The following is a 23,747-nucleotide window of genomic DNA, read 5'->3' on the forward strand; positions in this document are numbered from 1 at the left end:
CAAGGACAGTGCAGGCCCTGAGCTCAAGCCCAGGACTGGCAAAAAAAAAAAAAATTAAAAGCATTGATTTACCAAAAGCCACTATTGAGATAATAAAATGCAAGGCACAGAGTTTGAGAAGATATTCAGCAAAAGGACTTGTATTCAAACTATAAATAGCATAAAGTCAATGTAAAAGAATGATTCTATAAAAATGAGCAGATTAAATAGAGACTTCAGAAAGGTGATCCCTAAATCTTCAATAAGCACATAAAAAGAGGTTCAGTATCTTTTTTTTTTTTTTTGGTCAGTCATGAGGCTTGAACCCTGGGCCTGGGCACTGTCCCTGAGCTCTTCAGCTCAGCGTTCGCGCTCTACCACTTGAGCCACAGCACCACTTCTGGTTCAGTATCTTGAGTCATTAGAAAAATACAGATCCAAGCTCTAGTGACTTGCCACTATATGTATGTCAAAATGGCTAAAATTGAAAAAATAACATGAAAATAACATTAATGTGGAATCCTCTTACATCACTGGTAAGGATGAGTAGGAAACAGTTCAGATATTTTGGAAACTCATTAGTCTGTATTTACTACCAGCAATCTTATGCCTACCCCAGAACTTAGGAATTCCACTGCCTGGTATTTCCCTGGCACAATAAATGTATATCTCCACTGAAATACACACTACGAAGTGTTCATGGCTACTTTTTTCACAATTGAAAATCTCATATCAGTCACTTGAAGGGACCAACAAATGACAGCATATTCATACACCTGAACAAAACTAGGAATGGGAAAGTTGAGCTACTGCCCCAACAAAAGACTGGTTGACTCTCACAGATACATACCAAGAAAATAAGTCCTCCACCAAGGATTCATATGCTTGATTTAATATATATAAAGTATGAAATGAGACCACTCACTTAACCTGGGATGATAAAATTCACCCACCTTTGGTAGGGTAGATATTGACTGAAAGGAGTAGTGGGGACCCATCTAGGGTATATGACTGTGTGTTGGCAACTAATCGGTATGTGTGTGTGTGTGTGTGTGTGTGTGTGTGTGTGTGTGTGTGTGAGAGAGACAGAGAGACAGAGAGACAGAGAGACAGAGAGAGAGACAGAGAGAGGTGTAATGTTCTGTGCTATCTTTATTATACTCCATTAATTTAAAAAAAAAAACAGTTTATTTCCTTATGTAACTGAAAATCCCCCTTGGTAGAAGAAGAAAGATGGAAGGGAGCTGAAGGTTACTGTGTATAAGTTGGCCAAAGAAAACCTTGTAGGATATTTGAATAAAGCAAAGGAGAAGAAAACGGTGAAGGAAACTGGGATATTCCAGAAACCAAACTCAAGTGTCTCATAGAGTACATAGACACTGGAAGATCTCATAGTGGCCGTGTAATCTCTGGAAAAAGTTACTTACTTTTGGAAGCACCTGTTAATTATGTATTTTGAAGATTGAGATTTACATAAAGCATCTTTCTCATGGTAGACAGGTAACAGAAGACTTTCTTCACGTTTCATGTGATCAATACAATAGGATTTAAAATTGCAAGCAAAAGCTTTCTATAATGGTCTCAAGTCAGCTTTTGAATTTGTAATGTGTTTAATTACCCGTGAATGTAAGGCTAAGTCTGAGAACCAGTAAATTAAACTATAATAGTTGTAGAATGATAGCTTTGTCTTTTTAATATACTATATTAGTAACAAGTGGTTAATTTGGGTGTCTTCTGGGGAATAATCACCATGTGTTTAAACACTGTGGAATTTGTCATGTGCAAATGATCATCAACCATTTGTTTGAAAAGTAAGAGATGAGAAAATAAAACATTGCAAAATTCATACTGTGATCAACAAATTGTGCACATTTAAAATGGAAGAAATAAGGGGATTGATTGGCATTCTCATGTGTTTAAGATGTTTCCTAATGTCTTAGCATTGATGTTTAAATAGGCTTTCAATTTTGCAGAATTTGGCTGAATAATATAATGTGTGATCTAACCTGGACTGTAATGACAGCACACTCTTTAGAGTAATACAAAATTATGTTATCTTTGGCCCTTTCATATCCTGCTAAATTACTGTATAAAAACCAGGCATTAAAAAATTCTACCCAGAAAGTATTGTAGTAAGAATACACATTCAAGCACATGTAGTTCCAGAAAATTTGCATAAATTTTAAATACATTTTTATGAACAGTAGTTTTCTCCAGAAGATATCCACATGTGCTTTTGGAAAAACATGCCTGTAAGATGTTTAAAATCTTGTCAGTCATCATGCAGGGAAGGAAATAAACTCATTTTACTTGAAATACATCATTTTTTTCCCCAAATTTTTCTATTTAGGTTAGGTACTAAGAGAGAACAGGAGTTTCGTTTTTTACGTTTAAATACACAACACACCAGCTGCTACCCCAGCTACCCACTAGAGAAGGAGGGAATAACTAAATTTCTGGAGCCATGTATAGAACTAAATTTATTGAAATCCCAGTGAAAGCTCTTGCTGTGTTTGGTATAATAGGGAAAATTCCATAAGATATCTGAGATTACATTTCTAATGTTAATCTTCACAGCCCTTGGGCTCCCAGGTCAGTTCGTAAACATGCTTCATTCATTTAAAATGAAAACTCACACCTTAGACGCCAGTCGGGTTTTAGTAATTGCAAGACATTTCATTTCAAAGAACACCATGACTCCTTGTTGGAAACACTGAAGCCATTGAATTTGGTTCAGAGAGGTTGGAGCTTGGTAACCTCCATTTGTTATTTCCCTCAAACATGTGAGAAATGAATTTGTATTCCAGAGAGTGTGGTTTTGATGAGCTAATGCTGACCTGACTGGTATCTGTTTCCAAGGCTTTCTCCTCGGTTAGATTTCTGGTTTCATTTCAATTACATTTTTAAAAAGGAAATTTATCTTTCACTTATAAGAAGTCAGTACATGTATTGAAAATTGCTTACATTTTCTCTCATGGATCTTCCTCTTTTCACCTTATTCTGTGTGTTCTAAAAGTAGACACGATCAGAGGTTTTTGTTCCTCTGAAGAAAGCCCTGACAGGCCCACGACACTGGCTAGTGCTGTAGCTGTACATTTCTATACATAATTGATGGTGTGTGGGCACCAGAACACAGTACTGTAGATGACCATACAGCCAGGGCGTTAGCCTTTGCATTTTCCATTTCTGAATAGAAATGACTAGTTGCTAGCAAAAATTCCAGAAGGACTTAAGTTTGCTATAGTAATAAATAGTCTTCAGAGAACAAAGCACTCACCAGCATTGGAAGATCTGGATATCCAGTCTTAAGGTACTGTCTTTATTATCCTGTCTTCCATGTCAGCTTAGCAGCCCTAGGGATATTTGGTTTTGCTGACATTTTGGTAGTAATTTTTTAAAATAAAACTCGTTTAGTGTTGAGGTTTGCTACATTACCAGTAACTTCTGAGGTATTCCTTAGTCTCTAACTGCCCTTGATTTCTTTGGTTCATTTGCAGATGAGCCAGTTGGTAGCTGTTGTGGTTATTTTTTCACAGGGGTTTTGTGAGAGACCAGTCATTGAGTGGTCACTGTGGGTCCCTTTCACTGTGCCCTGTCTTCCTTGTCTTCTAAACACAACGAGCAAAACTGCAAAGACCCTAAGAATAGGAATTGAACTGTAGACAAAAGAAGAGTCTTGATTGTTGGGCTTTAGATAATTTGTTAAAATTTTTAGACATCTTCCATAGTTATTTGTTTTTTTACGATATTTTCTTAACAATGTTGTATAATGGAAAAAATAGACTTAGGTTATAATTTTAATACATATAAAAACTTGTGGAACTATTCGCGATTTCAAGTGACATAAAAATTACATTAGTGAAGAAATAAATATAACTGAAAAATATTGCTATCCCAGTTAAACCCAATTAAAAAGAGGGACATAACTATCTAATTATGTGATTTTAGACTTCCTGATTTTTATTTATTTCATTTTTTTAAAGGTCTTTTTTTTTTTTTTTTTAGTATATTTCACGTTTTTGCCATTCTGGGAGTGGAATCCAGAGGTTTTTTTTTTTTTTTTTTTTTTTTTTTTTTGCCAGTCCTGGGCTTGAGCTTAGGGCCTAAGCACTCTCCTTGGACTTTCTCAAGGCTAGAGCTCTACCACTTGAGCCTCAGCACCACTTCTGGCTTTTATCTATGTATGTGGTACCAAGGAATTGAACCCGGGTCTTTGTGCATGCTAGGCAAGCACTTTAACCACTAGGCCAAACTCCCGGCCCTATTTATTTCATTTTTGAAAGTAAAATTTAGTGCTGGGAATGTGGCTTTGGGTAGAGTGCTTGTCTAGCATCCATGAACCCTGGGGTCAGTTCCTCAGTACCACATATACAGAAAAGGCCAGAAGTAGCACTATGGCCCAAGTGGTAGAATGCTAGCCTGGAGCAGAAAGAAGCTCAGTTTCAGTGCCTAGGTCCTCAGAAAATAAATGCACACTTTTTTTCTCATTCAGTCAGTTAAACAGAATGTGATATAAAGTGTTCATACAAAGTGATGGATTATTGTTTTTAAACTACTGCTTAATTTTAGAACATATTCTACAGTTTAAACATATTTAAAACAATATGGGTATTAAGCTATCAGCTTGCAAATTAGCTTCCTAAAGTTTGTAAATTAGTCATTCATTCCTAGGAGCAAAATATTTTTGAATTCCAGCCTTATAAATTGAGAATAGACTTATAATCACTTTTTTTCAGAAAAGAACTGAAATGCAGTATAGTGCCGTTGGCTCTTGAGTATCAAATTCAGACCTCAATAATCAGTGTTTAACCTTGGACAAATGACCTAACTGCTGTGTGCATTGGTATCATCACTGTCTCTAAATTGATAATAGTGATTATACCTCACCTTTGCCATTTTTTCAGAATATCACACAAAGTCCATAGTGTTTGGTAGATATGCTAATACACACAATCTACTGTTATATAATTCATAATCAGTTCTGAGCAAAAATTCATTTATTCTTATGTTCAAAAGAAACTTTATTAGGTCCCTATTACATCCCCGGCGTATTTCCAGGTATAGGAAAAATAAGATAGAATGAAAATAAATATGGTCCCTGCTCTCATAGTCCTCCCCGCCTAGTGAAGGAAACAGACATAATAAAGAAGCACACAAATAAGTACAAATTGCAACTGTGACTCATCCACAAATGGGTTCTTGAGAGTTCATATCCAGAGGAGTCTTCATGGGCTTCCTCAGTCACTGAAGCCAGCTAAGACCTGCCAAGAGGAGGGAGGATCGCTTACTCTAACAAGTTGACCTCAAGATGTCAGTGGAGGGACCATGAAGAACAGGAGCGATGGAAACGGGGAGTCGAGCAGGGGCATGGGTACAGATGTAGACCACAATTCCAGTATTGATCTTGAATGAGCACCCGAAGAGAGGGGGAACGAATTGATGAAGAATTACATTGCAGCACAGAGATGGGGTTGATCTTTCCAGAGTATGAGCAGCTAGAAAAGGTGGAGTAAAACGACCTCTCCTAGATACAGCATGTATCTGAAGCTGAATTCTGAAATCAGAATATTTGCTATTGCACCCTCCCAGCTCCCCATCTACTCTTGCCATGGTTGAGGCCTGTGGCGCTCCTGCCAGCCTGAGATCTGGCTCACCTTCATTGTTCCCAAGATACCTCATTCTGAAAGAAGTTGTGAGTTCAGGTGTGAACAGTTCCCCCTTACAACTGTGTTCTCAAACTCCATAGATCCCTTTACACTCTTAACATTTACTGATGATCACAGAAAACATCCGTTTTTATGCTCTCTCCCTGTATTTAACATATTTGAAGTCATATCAGGAAGTATTCATGTAAAAATGTTAAGCCCCCTGATCTGTAAATGTATATAGTTTGTCAAAAAATAACTCCTCCTTCAAACAAAAGGAACTTGTGAAAATATCCTGGTTCTACATTTGGTGAAACTCTTCCCTGTCTAGCTTAATTCTAGACAATTGGAGATCTTTTTTCTGTGTTAAATTTATCTAGGTATTCCTTATTTGCACAACTCCATGTGTAATCATGAGAGAATGAGTGTGGAAAAGGCAACATGAGTGTTACTCTTATGATAAAATCTCACTGACTTTCGGAGAGGGTCCCAGGACCCTTTGAGTCCCAGGACACACTGAACAGTTTTTCCCATAGTGTTGAGAGAGACTCCTGTAGGCTTTTAGACAATACCGTATTTGAAACTCCTGTAACATGATCTTTTTTGCCTTGGCTGTGGTGTGAGGATCAAGTACACCATGATCCCCACTTGTCTTCTGGGTCACTTAGCTCTGTGACACAGCTTTGTCTGGAGATTGGGTCTGCATGTGCTTATGCTTATCTCTGGAGAAGATCTGATTTGTGAGGAGGAACTCAGGTCAGAAGTAGAATGTGAGTCTCTGTGGTCTCTTCCAGTTCAGAAATGACGTGACTTTGTTTTTCTTATGTGGCAGTGAAGTGCTTTTGGAAGGCAGCTGGGAATTTGAGATTGATGCATCTCTTAATGACATTGGCTTCTTTGACTGACAGGAAAAACAACATTCCTTTACATACTGCTTGTTGTATTTGTTAAAAATCTGTGTCCATTCATTTTCATCATACCTTTCCCTAAAATGCTCCACCATCACCATTAATGGGGACAGATTCCACTATTTTTTCATTTATGTTAAGCATGTATTTCTATCCAGTCAATGTTAAGTACTTCCTGTTTTCCCTTTCATAATCACAAAAGTATTGCAGGGAGAGAAAAACCATTTGGGTATGCTTCTTGTTCATAAGCCAAAAGTACTTAATGCTTTGGATCATTATAGTTTTTTTTTAATTATTAGTAATGGTTGCTTGTTTTCTCTTTTTCTTTCACTTTTCTCCTCCCCTCTTCTCATCTTTCCTCTCGTTTTCTTTTATGTTCTTTTTATGCTTTTTCTGGGATGTGAAATCAGGACCTATGATCTTGCTTAGCTGTTTTGCCGCAAGCCTGATGTTCTATGATTTGAGCCACAACTCCACTTCTGGCTTTTTGCTGGTTAATTGGAAATAAGTGTCTCTCAGATTTGTCTGCCATGCTGGGTTCAAACTGATTCTCAGATCTTAAACTCCTGAGTACTTAGAAGTACATGCATGAGCCATGAATGCCCTGCCATGCTTTTTTTGTCTTGATAGTCAAGTGTCTGTCACTTCATGTACGTGATGCAAGCCCCTGACAGTGCTTGGTTTGCACGAAAATAACGAAACATTCAAGGACAGATGAAAACTCACTTTCCTTCACTTAATCTGAAACTCTTGGGTAGCCCCTGAGATGTGTCACTCATAGATAAATGGTTGGGAGCATGCTAGGCCTGGTCAGAGGTCACAGATGAGATTTCCCCAGGCCACATACAGACCACAGATGTGCCTTCTCTGGCTTGCACAGTGGGGTTTCTGTGTGTGTGTGTGTGTGTGTGTGTGTGTGTGTGTGTGTGTGTGTATGTATTCATTTTAATTTGAATGCATACATTCCTAAGTTGGAACCATCTCTATTATCTTTCCTATGGCCCAACTCATACTTTACCTTGCATGATGATTGCTGTCTGCATTTGAGTGAGCTGATGTGCAATAATCAGACATCTGATTACTGGGCAAAAGAGAATCCAAGAACATGCCAGATACACATACAAATACATTCTATGATGTAAGAGATTGTCAAATAGGTAATTTTGTGACAAGGATAAATTACTGATTTCTGAATTTAGAGTATTAAAAAACTGCTTTAAATTTCAGAGGGAAATAATACTTGTTTGAGCAACACACATAAAAACTGAATTTATTAAAGAATTTTTCCCCTCGTAGGTTAGCATGTGGAATTAGGAGGTTTTTTTTTTCCTCAAAGAGGGCATCTATTAAAACTTTACTTTTGCACTCTATTATTCACATGACTTACATAGTATTAAATTATCTACGTAAAATATGTTACACACATTTAAATATATACAACTCCCTAATCTGTCAAGCCTAGAACACTAGCAATATTCGTTTGTCTTAAAGGTGCCACAGCGCCACCTAGTGCCCTAGACTTTCTTTTGCATAATTTTTAAAATAAATTTGAAAATTATATTGACCACATTATAGTTAAAATGTGGCACTAAAGTACATGGGTTGTTTAAGCAGGTCTATGAATGAAATAAGTGAACTCTTACATGTATAATTGAATGATTTCAGTAGAATTCTAAAAATAATGGTTGTATAACAAAGTTATAAATATTTTCTGGTTTAAAAATTCAGTCACAGAGACACTGTTTGGAAGATTGTTGTGTGTGTTTTCTGCTATTGTTTTTTCTTAATCCAAAAGAAATGTTTATTCCTTTTGTCTTTTAATCTGTGGTTTTATGGTAGGTTAAAATTAATCTTTTGGGCTGCTTCTTGAAGTCCATGAATCCTAATCTTCATAGATTATACCATCCCCATTATTTACTACAGATCTTATCAATTTCAGACATAACTATAGAACCGCTTTTGAGCTAGAGTTATGAAGGATTAGCAGTAAATAAAATGCTATAAAATAGATCTTATAAAGAATGTGATATATGTTGGCATCTTCATATGGAAAGAGAACCAAGAAATAGAGTGAAGTAACGAAAGAGAAGCTATATGCAATAGGCTTGTCCCAAGAAAACTGAAGACTTGAATAATTCGTGAAGTCTGGCTGGATGAGTGTGTGTATATGCAGAGGAATGGATATATGCTGGTGGTGTTTTTGTATTTTGTATTTTTTTATCGTTTGTTTTTCCCACTTCTGTAAGGCGTCTCAAGAAACAAAGTCTCTATGTTGAGTAGAATGCTAGAAAATTTTTCATTTTTGTACTTTTCCAAACAACTAATTTTTTCTGAGATTCTCATATCTTGTCTAGGGTCAGCAAAGGCTGAGTATTGAAATTATAACCATTTTGTTTTTTCTTGTAATAAAAACAAAGGCAATTTTTCAAACTAGAAAGAATACAAGCATTATGAGACATGAACCATCCACCATAGGCTTGTCTTCCCACGAGGCCTGGTGATACGTTACACAACTTGTAAGATACAGCAAGGCAGAGAAGTGGGTACATATGTGCATTTGACTATCTGCCTCATAGCAAGTGCTCAGTAAATTAATGTTGAATGAATGAATGAGAATGTACTACCTTGCATCCAACTACTGAACAGTGTGCTGTGTGCTATGTGATGTCTTATAGTAGAATTTATACCACTGCATATAAATATGTATGAACAGTTCCTCTTTTATTTCTGATACCACTAAAATTACACTGCTAAAAATTAGCTCTGATCCTGCTGCGGGGGGGTATGTGCCTATAATCTCAGGAGGTAGAAGCAGGAGTTTGAAGGTCTTGGATAGATAGCAAATTCAACATTAGCCTCAGTCACATAGCAAGACCCTGTTTCAAAAGCTGAAAACAAAGAACCAGTCCAAGGTTTATAATATCAAAGGCATTTATCATCTTTTCAGATATTTTTGCATGTCCAATTCATGTTGGTTTTTAATACTTTTAAATAAAAGTATACCTTCACATTGCTTACATTTGGAATTCAGACATAAAAAAATTCAATTTAAAAATTACTGTTTCACTTTTGTCTCCCTAATAATTCTATCATTGTGGCCTTTTAAATTTAATGCTATTATGTTAATCATACATGCTAATTATTTACTCAATTCCTAGTGACATTTAAAATCCCATGATATTTTATAGCTACCTTGTAGTGAAATTCTACTTAAAATTAACATACCATATTGCTTTAATTTAAACATATAGCAGTTCTTATTGATGTAGTATGCATAGATTTTGGTTTCTTAACTGTCAGAATGTGTAGAAGTTGCCCTCTACTGGGGAACTAGAAAAATTTATATGGACATAGATTTTTCAATTTCCTTAAAGACTCTTAGTTACCTTTATTGATGGGATTTTCCACGTGATCACTTCTTGCTCTCTGACAAAGATTCTAAAATACTTAGCAGAGCCCATTTAAGAATAAATTATCTGATGTGATTATAGCCCCAGAATTTTCTGATTACAAAATCCTATGTACAGTACCCAATAGTTAACAAAGTCTAGAAGCAACTATGTTAGGATGAATCTTTTCTAAAGCACAATGGGGAGTTAACTGTATAATTTGTACAAAATGAGCTAGTGTCATTGTTAAGAATTCACCACAGGAATTTGGGAGATAAAAAGCCTAAAGTATTCAAAAAAGAAAAGAAAAAAAAAACATTTGAATATCTAGGACTTGTGCATTTTCTGGAATAGATGGTAACATTTGATTATGGTGAACTGATCTACTTATTCTATTACTTGCTTACCTCTTGTTTTTTTTTTTACCAAAAACCATTAAATGACCATAACAAGTCCCAAGTGCATTCATGAGTTCTTACAAACTAAGACAGTGCATTTCTGGCCTTTTCTCGCTCATCCTTCTGCCCCCAGGACCTGGGCCCGGCATTTGGTAGTTGTGCCCTGGTCGAAGCTGAGAGCCCAGGTTCCATCTCCAATTTCCTTACTCTCCAGTGTCACATCTTTCATCTCCTGCCCATTCGTATTTAACTTTTTAAACTGATTTAAAATTGGTATTGGTAAGGAAAGAAGAGGCTCACACAAGCCAGCTCGAGTTCCCAGTCATCTTTACTTGCAAAGAGGAGAGAATGGGGACCAGTTATGCTCACATGAAGTGCAGTCTTCACGTGGATTAACCAATGGTTAATCCACTGCCTTCTCTCAACCCGAAACCTCTCTACATCCACCTTCAGGACCAGTTTCTTAAGCTGTAGGAATAGTTCTGGCTAAGGAATATTTGTGAAAACCAGAGTAAATCAGACTATTGATATATGAGACGAGGCAAGTAGAGTACAGCTGTCTCCATCCATTTGTCCATCTCACATTCGGTATTGATCACAACAGCAAGTGTTCATGGAGACTCATCCGAAAGACAGAGTGAGCGGTGCCAAACCTGTTCCTGTCATACATGTAGGCCATCTGGTTTTTGTCTGTTTATGTTAAAGGTCTTGTATAACTGAACACCAGTTTTGATTAAACTGTTATTTTAGACATCTTATTTTAAAAGAAATCAGTTTCTAACTACTTTAGAAGTTTAGCATCCAAAGGCCTGAATTAAAAGCTCCTGTCTCAAGTGTCCCACAAGTCATTTCTTTACCTCTTTACTTCCTTCTTCCTTGGCCCTCCCCACTGTCTTCCACAAATCAAACTCTTTTATAATATTTTGCAGAAATATTCTTCCTTATTCTTACTATTGATTCATGGGTTTGGTTTTGGGGGGGAATCTTCTTTGGTGGAAAGAGATCTTTCTTACATTGTTGTTTCTAATCTGTTTTAATCTTCCTTTTTATCTTTCCTTCCTTTCTTCTTTTTTCCTTCCTTCATCCTTTGCCTCCTTCCTTCCTTGTCTATGTGCGTGATAATATAGTACAGGTTATAGCTTTCAAGCCTTCTGAATGCTTGTAGGACACAGTGTGGCCTCATAATTAACAGGGTATGGAATAAGAGGCACCTAGGCATGAGGCCTTGTGTTACTACTGACTCCAAAGCTGTGAGTTAGAATACAACCTCCTTGGTCCCCAGCTTCACAATTTATATGATAATGGAGCAAATTATCTCCTGTCAGCTAGAGTTCCTTGATTTCTCTAATTGTCTGAGGACTCTCAACCAGTATATGCAAACAATGATAGAGACCATGCATGGATTCTCGTATTGCTTGAGATTTCTGTAAAATGTTTCTGACTGTGTATTTCAACTTTCTCACCTGCAAACAGTTCTATGACAATCATAGAACTGTTTGAGGACCGAACGACTTTTAATACATACAGAAGCATAGAACAACCTTTGATCCATATACTGTAGGCATTCAATAAATGTTAGCTAGTTTCTGTTATTAGCTATAAAGGTCTGAAAACATTTCAGAAAGTATGTCTCATTTGATGAGAATCTTGCTCCTTCAGGGAGGTATGTTTAGACAAATATTCATTCGTTTCTTGGTTCAACATAATTTTTGTTAAGTCAGACACTTATCAAGACAACTATGATTGTTATTTTCTTGAATTCTTCCTACAGCTTTGCCATGATCTCTGTTTTCTCACCTACAAATATTGGGTTAATCTATTTACAATACTTAAAACTTGATAATGTGTGTAAAGCACTTTAGGACAGTTTCAGTATACGATTCACTTTAACAAATGCTAGTTCTTGTTATGATAGTAATATTTGGTATCCCCAAAGCTATGATTCTAAATCATGAAATGCCACGGGCTCATCTGTGTTAGTTGCAGATCATCAGAGCTCTGACCTACCAGTGGGCCATGTAAAATCATCCTCTTCGTGTTTTAAGAGGGCTGTGCTTTTTATACACAGTTTCTCTGTATCACGGATAGGCCGGCTCCCATGACTGCCTTGAGAAAACAGAAGTACTGTCCCTCAGCATGTAGCTGTGTCCCTGTGATGGAATTTGGGGCCTAAACCCCACTTCACTCTACCTGCTGGTGAGTTCCTCATGTCCCTCTTCACCTACCTTTCCCCTTGCTTTGTCAACTATGGCAAGGAGCACTGTGGTCAGATTAGAAAAACGTAAATATTAGAAAGGAAAGTAGAACTAAGACTCTCTTACCTGTTGGCCTGGGGGGATTATTTCATAGCGTCCTTAGAAACTGAACATTTCCCCTCTATACACTACCCCAACAATAAAAGAAAAAGAAAGTGAACATTTGATATGACTAGATGAGTGTCTTTTCAGATATGCAGGAAAGACGCAGAATCAGCAGCTAGGGATGAGTGGTACCACTGCAAATATCAAAAGAAAGAATGTATACTCATAACTAGTAATGTGTCCATCTGGAGAAAAGTAAAGATTGGTTAATTACATAGTAGCTTCTGAGGAGTTACAAAGGATGGGGTGATATTTAGAAGCTAGTGTAGGTGCTCAGAGAGTCAAGTTACTAAGACTGAACATGTGTTACACTCCATTCTGTTTGAAATGTAGTTGTTAATTGAAAGTAGTGTTGTGGAGCAGAAATCTGGCAGCCGCCGCCCTTGGAGCAACTGTGGGCATGCTCCCTTGCTTCCCTGTTTGTTGTCCCTGGTGGCTTCTTGGGTGGGACAGCAGAATGGAGTGGTTGCAACAGCATGACCTACAAAGCCTAAAATAATTACTACCTAATCCCACACAGGAAGTGTTTATTGGGCTCTGCGCTGATATCTAAATCCATCCATCCTGAGTTTCATATGCCTGAAGCTTTCCTGGAAATCTTGCTAACATGCAGATTATGATATATTACGCTGGATTACATCTGGGAATTGGTAATTTTGATAAGCCAATGCTGTTGGCTCGTAGACCAAGTAGTGGGGAGGGAGACTAGGAGAAAACCAGAGAGGGGATAGCCATGTTTAACAAGGATTGTATTCATTGCTTTACTTAGGTGACTGTAACCTCTCAGAACATCACCTCTACATTAAAAATAGATAAATAAATAAATAAATAACAAGCAAATGACGTAAGGCAATAGCTTGGGAGTGGGCTCCAAAGTCAGTCACTTGAAATATCTGATCACCATTTGGTCACAATAAAATCTCTCAATAATGTTTTCTACCAAAACCACAGTCAGGAGAGTACTTCAGTGTTGCCTTTCCTTTTTTCAAGTCCTGTTGCTGAGAATTCATTTTATTTGGGATTTCTGGCTGGTTTGTATTTTAATGCAACTTCATCTCGGTATCTCAGATGTGACACTGGAATGTATCCACACTGTCCTTCCATCAGAGGTGTAAATGGATTTTCTGAAGTTTTTTTCAGGAGACCAGGAATGCCATAGAGACATTTATAAATCCAAGAGAAAATAACATTATCTGACTTTTCCACTTCACTGGTCATTACTATCACAATTTAAGCTTTCAGTTCACCTTGTTTTACTTTTGATATTTGCAAAAACTTGACTTTAGAAACATCATCCACATCGATTGATACTTTATTTCCTACTTTGTTTCATGTCACTAAAAGGTATAGTGAGCCAAGAGCTGTTGACTCACATCTGTAATATTAGCTACTCAAGAGGTTGAGATCTGAGGATCATGATTTGCAGCCAACCTAGACAGGAAAATCTGTAAGATTCTCATCTCCAATTAACCATCAAAAGCCAGAAGAAGAGCTATGGTTCAAGTGGTGGAGGACTAGCCTTAAGCAAAAAAGTTCAGGGACAGTGCATAGGCCCTAAGTTCAAGCCCCAACACCAGCACAAGGGGAAAAAAAGGCATTGTGAGTCTGAAACAGACTCCTCTCTTAATTTATTCTTGTAAGTCATATGACCCTGAAGAAATAGCTTATGATTGCAGAGATTTTATTTACAGTATTCAAATGCACCAGCTGTGGAGTCAGGGAGACAGAGACTCAGTTCCTAGCATGGCTGTTTGGTGCTCTGTTTAGTCTTTTTGAAGTTCCGCCTCCTTGCTGAGAATTGTGGACCACAGTAGTATCCATGTCACAGGGTTGTTGTAAGGACTGCTTATATAAAACAGCACACAGGAGGTGCTTAGCCCACTGTATGGCCTAAGGACTACATGAATATTAGCTGTTTTTATTTTGATCAATGTTTGAAAAAATGTTTTGCCTTGAAGTTGAATGGCTCCCATATCAACAGTCAGACTTCATTTCAACCTAACCATGTAAAGCATGAATTCCTCCTAAAATCGGAACATATTCCAAGCCATGGAAAGACTGTGCATTCTGAGCCATAACTCTACCGAGAAGCTGCATCCTCTGACCTACGCAGTAGCCATTGGAAATAAAAAATGATTTTGGCATTTGGTATATTTTAGCTCTCTGAAATGTAGTATAAGAGCCTGTTCCTTAGACAGATATGGAATTGATACTCAACAATACATGTTTTAATAAAATAGGAGTGTAAAATATGGCCCTTAGTTTCAAGTGGTATATTCCCTTTTGTCAAATGCAAAAGTTTGCATAAAAGAAGTCTGTAGAAGGCTGTGTACGTGTGTATCTCTAAGCCCATTCGTCATGACTTCAGTATTCACACAAAATACTGCAGCTTAAACTTAGGGCCTAGGCACTATTCCTGAGTGTTTTGTTTTTTCCTTCTCTCTCTCTCTCAAGGATAGCACTCCCAATATGTGAGCTCCAGCTCCACTTCCAGATTTTGTTTTTAGGTGGTTAACCTGCCTGGCTGCTTTGAACTTCAATTCTCAGATTTCAGCCTTTAGAGTAGCTATGATTATAGGCATGAATAACTGACAGCTGGCTTAAAGGACTACTTTTGAGAAGTAATTCAGTAACTCGGTGGTTCTAGACCATTGTCTGCCTATTCTATCTCTCTCTTTTCATCTCTCTCCCCCTCTCTGTCTCTCTATCTCCCTCTCTCTCTGTCTCCCTCTCTCTCTGTCTCCCTCTCTCTCCCTCCCTCTCTCTCTCTCTCTCTCTCTGTCACACACACACACACACACACACACACACACGGTGCGCGTGTGCGCACGCACACACACTCAGATTCTGAAAATTTTAAAGTTCTAAGTAGAATGTGTTAATACAGCTATGAATTGCTTTTTCTTGTACAAATCATACTGAAGTGTGAGAGAGAATTAAGAAGAGACAAATAATCTTGTGGCACTCTAAACTGAAACCCGTCATGTTAACTCCCAACACAAACACACGGTGTTAAAGATTTACCCTCATGAAACCTAAAAGCTTGTATTCTGCCTCATTGGCACCAGCCTCAAACTGTTCCCTGTCATTGAAGAAAACAAATCTTTTGCTCCTTTCTGCCTGGGGGAGGCAGAGGGACCGAGGTGGTCCTGTGTGGCTGAATTAGATGAAAGACTTCCCTTCCACCATGGAGACTCAGAGTCTAATCAAGTGAAATGAGTTTTGAGATCCTGGCTCATTTCCTAAGGGAGGTCAGGTCGCATTACAAAATCACGACATCCCATTCATCACAACTGACATGGTCTTTGCTCAGGAGAGGACCCCAACTGGGACCAAACCACCTGTCTTCTCTCAAAAAGGGGGACTTTATCCAAGTTAGAGTTAAGGACCCTTGCCAGCCAGCAGCCTCTATCTTTGTTACCTGTGCAGTGTGGGAGGGAACTTAAGTTTAAGAGAGGAGAGAGAAGTTAGGAAGACGGGTGGCTCTGCCTTTAGTGATCCAAATACCACTAGTCCTCATGGAGATGCTAGTGGATGGTGGTAAGAGCCAGGATTCGGGCTCCTTTATCACCTAGATTTTCTTAAGCAGAAGTGAGAAGAATAGCCTGCATTGGAATTTTAAATGTGAAAGGAAATCTGTTTCCCCCCAATAAATGATCGTTCTCTCTTTTATTTCTTTCAGGGCATCGTTATAACACCCTTGCTACTGCTGCTTTTTGTGAGTATTTTCATGTTGCCTTTAATATCTCTTATTAAAAGTCATCCGCACCCCTTTAAAGAAGGCCATTAGAATAAAATTGAAATTTGAGTCCTCCTAGGGCACCCTGAATCACACTTACACAGTCGTCAGTGCAGCGGAGTGGTACCAAGAGCCAATGCCTAGACAGACACAAAGCAAAGTGTCTTGGCTGTAGCAAGACTTCTATAGTCTTGCAGTCCAAGGACAACATCAGCTCCCAATTACCAAGCCTCCAACCCTGACTAAATCATAAATTATTACGAATTAATGACCTATGACACAGGGTGCAAATGTACTGGTCTTTATTTTCACATTAGTGATTGACAGTGACCCAGTGTTAGGCAATGCTGACAGAAAGAGCCTGGACTAAGGGATCAGGGCAACCTCCAGACTCACTCTGACAGCAGCTGGCTCCTCTGTAGTTCATCTGTAAAATGGGAAGCAGTAATCTCTCCCCACCCCCATGATAATGAAATGTGCTGTTGAATTTAAAAAAAAAAAAGAAAGAAAGAAATAGAGACAAGCCACTGGTTAACTCAACCAAAAATTGTTCTGAACACAAGAAATACTAATTAACTCTTATTTCCTTTGGCACTAGGCATATGAGAAATCAGATGAAAGATTATAATAGAAATTAATGTTATCTCATGCTGAGCAAAGCGTATGTAATCATGAGTGATACCTAAAATATTTTATGAACTGTGAAGTTTTTAAAAATACACACATCTTCCAAATATAAATCATTCCACTTATCACTGAAATGTTCTGGGGATGTGTTTCTGGGAATGAAATGGAGCTGTTTGAATAGGACTATCTGTCAGGGAATTAAAACTATGGGGAGAATTTATTTCATTATAGTGTAATTACCCAAGTTGGAATTCAATTAGAGTAATAGAGTGAGGGACTTCATTTCTTACCAGCTGTGTGGGATGGAGAGAGATAGACATCCTCCTAAACAGTTGGATTCTGCATCTTTTATGAAAGGCATCATCTTCCAGTGATAAGTGCCAGCCTCAGCCCCCTTTCTGCAGTGCTGGCTCTACTCTGGCAAGGTCAGAAGAGTCAAGTCCAGTCAAGATCAGTTCCAGCAGCAGAGCAAATCTCACTCATCATTAATTTGGAGCCTCCCCATCCCCAACTCAGAGTTTTCAGTGGGCCATATCAAAACTAAAGAGGATGGTTGCATTAATGTGGAAGAAAAAGCTTGTTTTGTACCCAACTATTCACATCGTCACTAACAGATGATGCCAGGAACTTGAACCATCCATTAGTAGATTCCCACACACACACTTAAGATCCAAGGACAGTTCCCCAGGAATATCCCTCTGTCGACATAGGATATAGGCCAGACTGTGAGACTGGTATAGAGTCTGGCCTTTCATAACTCACCAAGTAAATGGCTCCATTGCATAGCATAAATTTTCTCCATTGCAGAACAGAGGTATGTGATTCATTTTGGAGAAGCTGCAACCAGGTGACTGAAACCTGAGATAGATAGCACTTCAAAAAAACGATATATATACACACAAGTAGTTGCACAGAGGGGGTCTAGTTCAATCTAGTTCAACATGTCAATTTATGAATACCATGCATCTTGATTAGTGCCATCTCTTTCATATCACCCCTCTCATCCTCCCTGTCTCTCCCAACCTCACCCAGCCCCTCAATTTATCTAGCTCCACTTTCACATATGTGCACTGAATATTATGGCTGCACTTTGAGCGACCCTAACCTTGTGGTACCCTCCTTCTCTGTGCCAAAAGATGTTTTCTTAGCTGGTCAATGTGTAGCACCACATCCACACAGACCTATGAGCTTGTGCACTTTAGCTGGCTTGACATCTTAAAATAATAGAGCTCTATGACTAGTGAAAGAGATGCCAAGGCCCTGCGTGTAAAAATTTAATGCTTTCTCTTCTGAGCCAGTGGGCTGTCCCATTGTTCAGTGATGTCACACTTCCATAGATACGCCTGTGTTGCATGATTTTCAGTCACATGAAGAATACACACGCCTTTTGTCTGTTTAGATTATTATACAGTTTACAAACTATGAGGCATTCTTACACTTGGACTAAGCAGGTCAAGAACCTGAGTGACTTAAAACAGCACGTTCCATAAGCCACATAATGGTGTTTCTCTTCATACCTTTGTTTATTTGTTTGTGTATTCATTTAGTCATTTGATGCTGGTATCAGTGCTTGGACTCAGGGCCTGCACTCTTACTTGGCTTTTTTACTCAAGGCTGATGTTCTGCTACTTGAGGCAAATCTCCATTTCTAGCTCTTTGGTGGTTAATTGGAGATAAGAATGTCATGGACTTTTCTGTCTGGACTGACTTGGAACCATGATTCTCAGATCTCAGCCTCTTATGTTGAGCCACTGTGCCTGGCTTTAACACTCTTGTTATCATTGCTCCAAAAATGATACATTAAAGTCCTAACCTCCAATAGACAAAAGGTGAAAGAAAACAGGCTATTTGCAGACATAACCAGTTCAAATGAGGACACAAGGGTGTAGGGTGGGCTGTTAGTCTAAGAGGAGAAGGCAGGGACCCACAGAGAGCTCCAGGGGAGGCAGAGATACAAGTTCTGCTCACATACATCAAGGAACACCGGGAACACTGCGAGTGACAGCTGACTTTAGAATCCAGAAGAGACCATTCCAGATTGATCATTTCAGACTTTCTACTTCCAGAGCTATGAGCAAACACCTTTCTGTTGCTTTAAGCTACTCAGTTTGTGGGGTTTGTTATAGAAGCCCAAGAAACTAATATAGCTCCTAAAACTTGCATTGCATTATTATATTTTGAAAACAGAAAATTCTTGGTAGTCAGGCATAGTTTCTGGTGAAGACGATTGTGCCAATGAAATCTGGATTCCCTTTATGTTACTGTGCTACATACAAATGGGAATCTGATAGGTGTGATCACCTTTGTGTACAGCAGTTCCCCCCATTTTATATAAGAAAGCATTGGCTGTTTCATAACATCCTATTCCAGTTTATTTCTACAACACATGCCTCTTTGGAAACATGTTAAATATATACAAATATATTAAATTATTATTTTTTGGACATTGGTAATCTCAGTTAACATGTTAGGCAAAGAAAAATAAGATCTGTTGTCTTGTAAAGGCTTAAAGCTTAGAGAGGAAACAGGAGTAAAGAAGATGGAAGAAATTTAGAGGAAAAATTAACTGCTAAGCTGTGTAATTCACACTGAGTTTAATAGAAGCTCATCACAGGAGGGGTCTGGGTCAGGAAGAGAGCAGGGACAGCCTTGGTCTATGATTATCATTCATTTCTCTAGTAATTGCTGCCTGTGATGGAAGAGTCTTCAACTCTTGATCCCCTTACTATAAACAAAAGCAATGTATACAGCTATTAAGGCCATCTGTAATACTGTGATTTTGAATAATCTCCCAGTTATAGTTCCATGATTGATGGTCACATGTGTCAGAGATATGTACAGAAATATTAACAGTAAGCATAAGTGACAAAAGAAGAATGAGCCATTTTCTAGTCTTTCTTAACTCTGAGCCAGATTCTCACTCATGCTTAGAAGTGTATCTCTAAAACAAGGATGGAATTTCTCATTTCCTCTCTGCAAGTATAAAGCGCAGTTGTTGTGCTCAGAGAACTCTGTAGAACCTTTCTAAAATGCTCACACCATTCCCCACCCCATTCAACTGCATTCAGTTCTAATTGGAAAGGAGAGACAGAACCCTTAGTAAATAGTTTTCAGTGCTCTAGAGGTAACAGAGGATTCCCCTCTTAAAGACCATGGGCCCAGAGGAGCCAAGTCCACTGATGACCTCAGACTGTGAAGACCTAACTGGAGTAACAGAGACTGTGATCTTAGCCAGGCTGCCCCTTCTCCTTTGGTTCCCCACCCTGGGGCCAGTCTGAGGGTGCTCTTTGCACAGCTAGAGTCTCCAGAGAGGATAGACATGGCCTCCTTCTTTATCTGTGCCTAGTACATGTACTTGTGGAGGACATTGAGCAGGTTCTTTGGCTTCTGAAACACCATCCTGGCTGATGAGATGGAATCACTGCTCAGTGAGCAGGGAGCAAAGTGTTGCTCACACCTGCCTCGAAGTCCTCCAGCTTCCCCTTTGGGTTAGGAGAAGCCAGTTCGTAGTTTTGTTTGTTTGTTTGTTTTTGGTTTTTTTTTGCCAGTCCTGGGCTTGAGCTCAGGGCCTGAGCACTGTGCTTGGACGTTCTCAAGGCTAGAGCTCTACCACTTGAGCCTCAGCACCATTCCAGGTTTTTTCTATGTATGTGGTATACCGAGGAATCAAACCCGGGCCTTTGTGCATGCTAGGCAAGAACTCTACCACTAGGCCAAACTCCCGGCCCCCCAATTCGTAGTTTAATTGGGCACACTTCACTGGATTTTCTGTGTGGTTTGAATAACCAGAAGCTATAATGGTACACAAGATTTCCATCAGGGCTCAGGGTGCAGTTCAATACTCAACACTGCCAAAAAATTAAACAAATCAAATTCTCATCAAAGTTACTGGTCTTACATATTAAATTAACATATGATAGATGAACGTGGAGGATAGACTAAATGAGATAAGACAAATAATGCATCATCTCACTTGTATGAGTAATACAAAAAAAGTAAGATTCAGAAATAGAATAGAGGGTGGTTACCAGGTTCTACTCATAGGAAAGTTATAAGTCCAGGTTACAGCATGGGACTCCAATTAGATAATAGCATATTACATGGTTAAAATTGATTAAAAGAAAAATTCTGAAGTATTTTCACCACATACAGTAAAAGGAACTAGAGGAGATAGTTCAGTAGCTTAAATTAGCATAGCCATTTTGCAGTGTGTGCACATGTGTGAAGTCACAATATCATGTGCTTTGAATATGTCTAATTTTTGTCAATTATATCTTAATAAAGCTGGAAAAATATAAATTATCATATGCATAAAATAGTGAAGCCATGCTTTTTGTAATAATATTTATCTTTTAAAATCTGTTTCCTTCTTTGTTTCTCTAAGAAAAAAAAGGGCAATATACTTAGCTATAAAAAGATCATTTCCTCTGCTAAATCTACTCTCTGCGCAATAACCCAATTTTACTTCAATATATACAACTCAATCAATATGGCTGTTTAACAACCATATTTCTAAAGTTGATAAAAATCATACTTGTTTTTACATTGAGTCTGTCACCTGCCATACATTTATCTTGTCAATTTTGTGAAAAGAATTCGTTTAGATTGCAAGTGTTCCTGTGAGGAAAAGACAGCAGAGAAAGAGAGAGAGACAGAACTGTAGCTCATGGGGAAAGGTACAATTCTACCAGTTGACTTAAGCTCCCAGTCCAGCTTTTTGCCAGTTATTTGGGAGGTGGGGATCCTGCAGACATTACTTCCCAGGTTTCCTGCAAACTGCAGTCCTCCAGGTCTCGGCCTCCTGAGTAGCTCTGCTTTGGAACATAATCACCAGTGCTAAACTTAAATGCAATTTCTGTGGCAGGAAGGAGACATTTGTGAGTGTGCCTTCCACAAAGTAGTCACAGAGACACTGAATCCAGTGAGGAGCCAGCTCCTGTGCTTCCTTCCCTAGGCCTGGGTTCTGCAGTAGCTCAAGGCCAGTGGAATGGAGCAGGAAGAGGGAACAGATCTTGATCCATGCTTGCAGCTACTTCATCCTGATTTATTAGCAAAAGAGATTTAACATTCTTGTCATACCACCATATAAACTGTAAATATCTATTCTTATTTGTGCCTGAATGTGAAGGCCAATCATCAAGGGTGAATTATTTAATACAATAATGTTTTAATAGCTGAGAAGAGACACAAATAGTGGCTGTGCCTGTGGCTAATGGATTTCCCTGATAGGAGATAAAAGGCTGATTACACCACAGAGCAAGTGAAGACCTGGCGCATTAATGACACTTTACAGGTCAGCTCACTTACAGGCGTGATTTAAAACACACCATCTGTTTTCCAACAGTCCTCTGAAAACTGTGATTCTGCAGACAGTCAGCATCTCTTCCTCACATTGTCACTTATTTGTCTTTCTAAGACTGGATATTTTGGCAACTGATTGCCCAGATTCTTTACAAAATAGTTTTTAAATTGAATGGGTTGATAGCAGTCAATCCCACTTTTGCTCAGCCTTTCTCAGAGAATTAAGCCCTAATGCCCCAAGGCATTCTGTGTATTGAATTACCTTCTCTCAGACACATCTGTCCTGATACCGCTTATGTATCATCCTTGGCAATGTTGAGAAAATAGTCACTCAATTAACTGTCTGTGTCCCGTGGTATAAATTGTGGATGCCAGTTGAGAAGAGCTCTAGTTGTTCATCTCCAAGTAAGGTCAGGGTGTCTCTCTGTGTTTCTCTCTGTCTCTCTCTCTGTCTGTCTCTGTCTCTCTCTCTCTCTCTCTGTCTCTGTCTCTCTCTCTCTGTCTCTCTCTCCCTCTCTCTGTCTCTCTCTCCCTCTCTCTCCCTCTCTCTCCCTCTCTCTCCCTCTCTCTCCCTCTCTCTTCCTCTCTCTCCCTCTCTCTCCCTCTCTCTCTCTCTCTCTCTCTCTCTCTCTCTCTCTCTCTCTCTCTCTCTCTCTCTCTCTCTCTCTCTCTCTCTCTCTCTTCCTAACTTCCTCTCTCTTTAAATCCCTCTCTTCCCACCTCTCTCTTTTCTCTTCTTCCCTTCAACCCATCTCTCCTTTTTTCCCTCTCTCCACTTCCTCTCTGCTTCCCTCCTTCCCTCTCTCCTCTGTTTCCCCTCCTACTACAATGAGTTCCTCACTAAAATATGAAGAAGCAAATATCCCCAGGAACGTATTATCTCTATTGGCTAAGATCGAGTCAGTCGGCAAAAGGATTGAATCTCTACTTTTCTCATCATGTTGTCCTACGCTGGTGCTTTGACCAGTGCCTTTTCTGTCCTGTCCTGTGGCTAGTGCCCTCCCTGCTCTTTTTCAAATGCCAGAGCGTACATCGTGGCATCAGAAATGCCCCTGGGCACATCTACCCTGACCACAATGATGAGTCTGGGGACCACTTCAAAAGAAAGGGCTTGGGCCCAGTTTCACTCCTGTCCTTCCTTTCAGTGCCACTGCGAAGGGAGCCATTCTGCAGAATGTCTCACCAGCATCCCCGCCTCCCTCCTCTGGCATTGGTACCTAGTAAGTGCCACCCCCGACTGGCTTGTCATCTCTGACAGTGCCTCAGAGGAGGGTCTCCCCAACCAAGTTTCCAGTCAGCTGTTCTAGACGAGAAAAGGACCTTGAGGATCCTGGACAAGCCCCACCTCACCCGTCACCTGGGCTCACTGTCTCCTTGACAGACGCTGAGTGCCAGTAGTCT

General features: G+C 39.1%; 1 protein-coding gene across 2 annotated transcripts in view; it reads left to right on the plus strand.

The window, feature by feature from the left end:
- Slc10a7 (solute carrier family 10 member 7) overlaps window positions 1-23,747 on the plus strand; it is a 137,925-nt gene that overhangs the window by 84,718 nt on the left and 29,460 nt on the right. For both annotated transcript variants that reach the window (XM_090356873.1, XM_090356874.1), the window contains one exon: window positions 16,362-16,397. In XM_090356873.1, coding sequence (XP_090212999.1) covers window positions 16,362-16,397 — 36 coding nt within the window. The remainder of the gene's footprint in view (window positions 1-16,361; window positions 16,398-23,747) is intronic.

Source organism: Megascapheus bottae, chromosome 23, assembly GCF_031878675.1.
Source record: "Megascapheus bottae isolate mThoBot1 chromosome 23, mThoBot2.hap1, whole genome shotgun sequence".
Classification (NCBI taxonomy): Eukaryota; Metazoa; Chordata; class Mammalia; order Rodentia; family Geomyidae; genus Megascapheus; species Megascapheus bottae.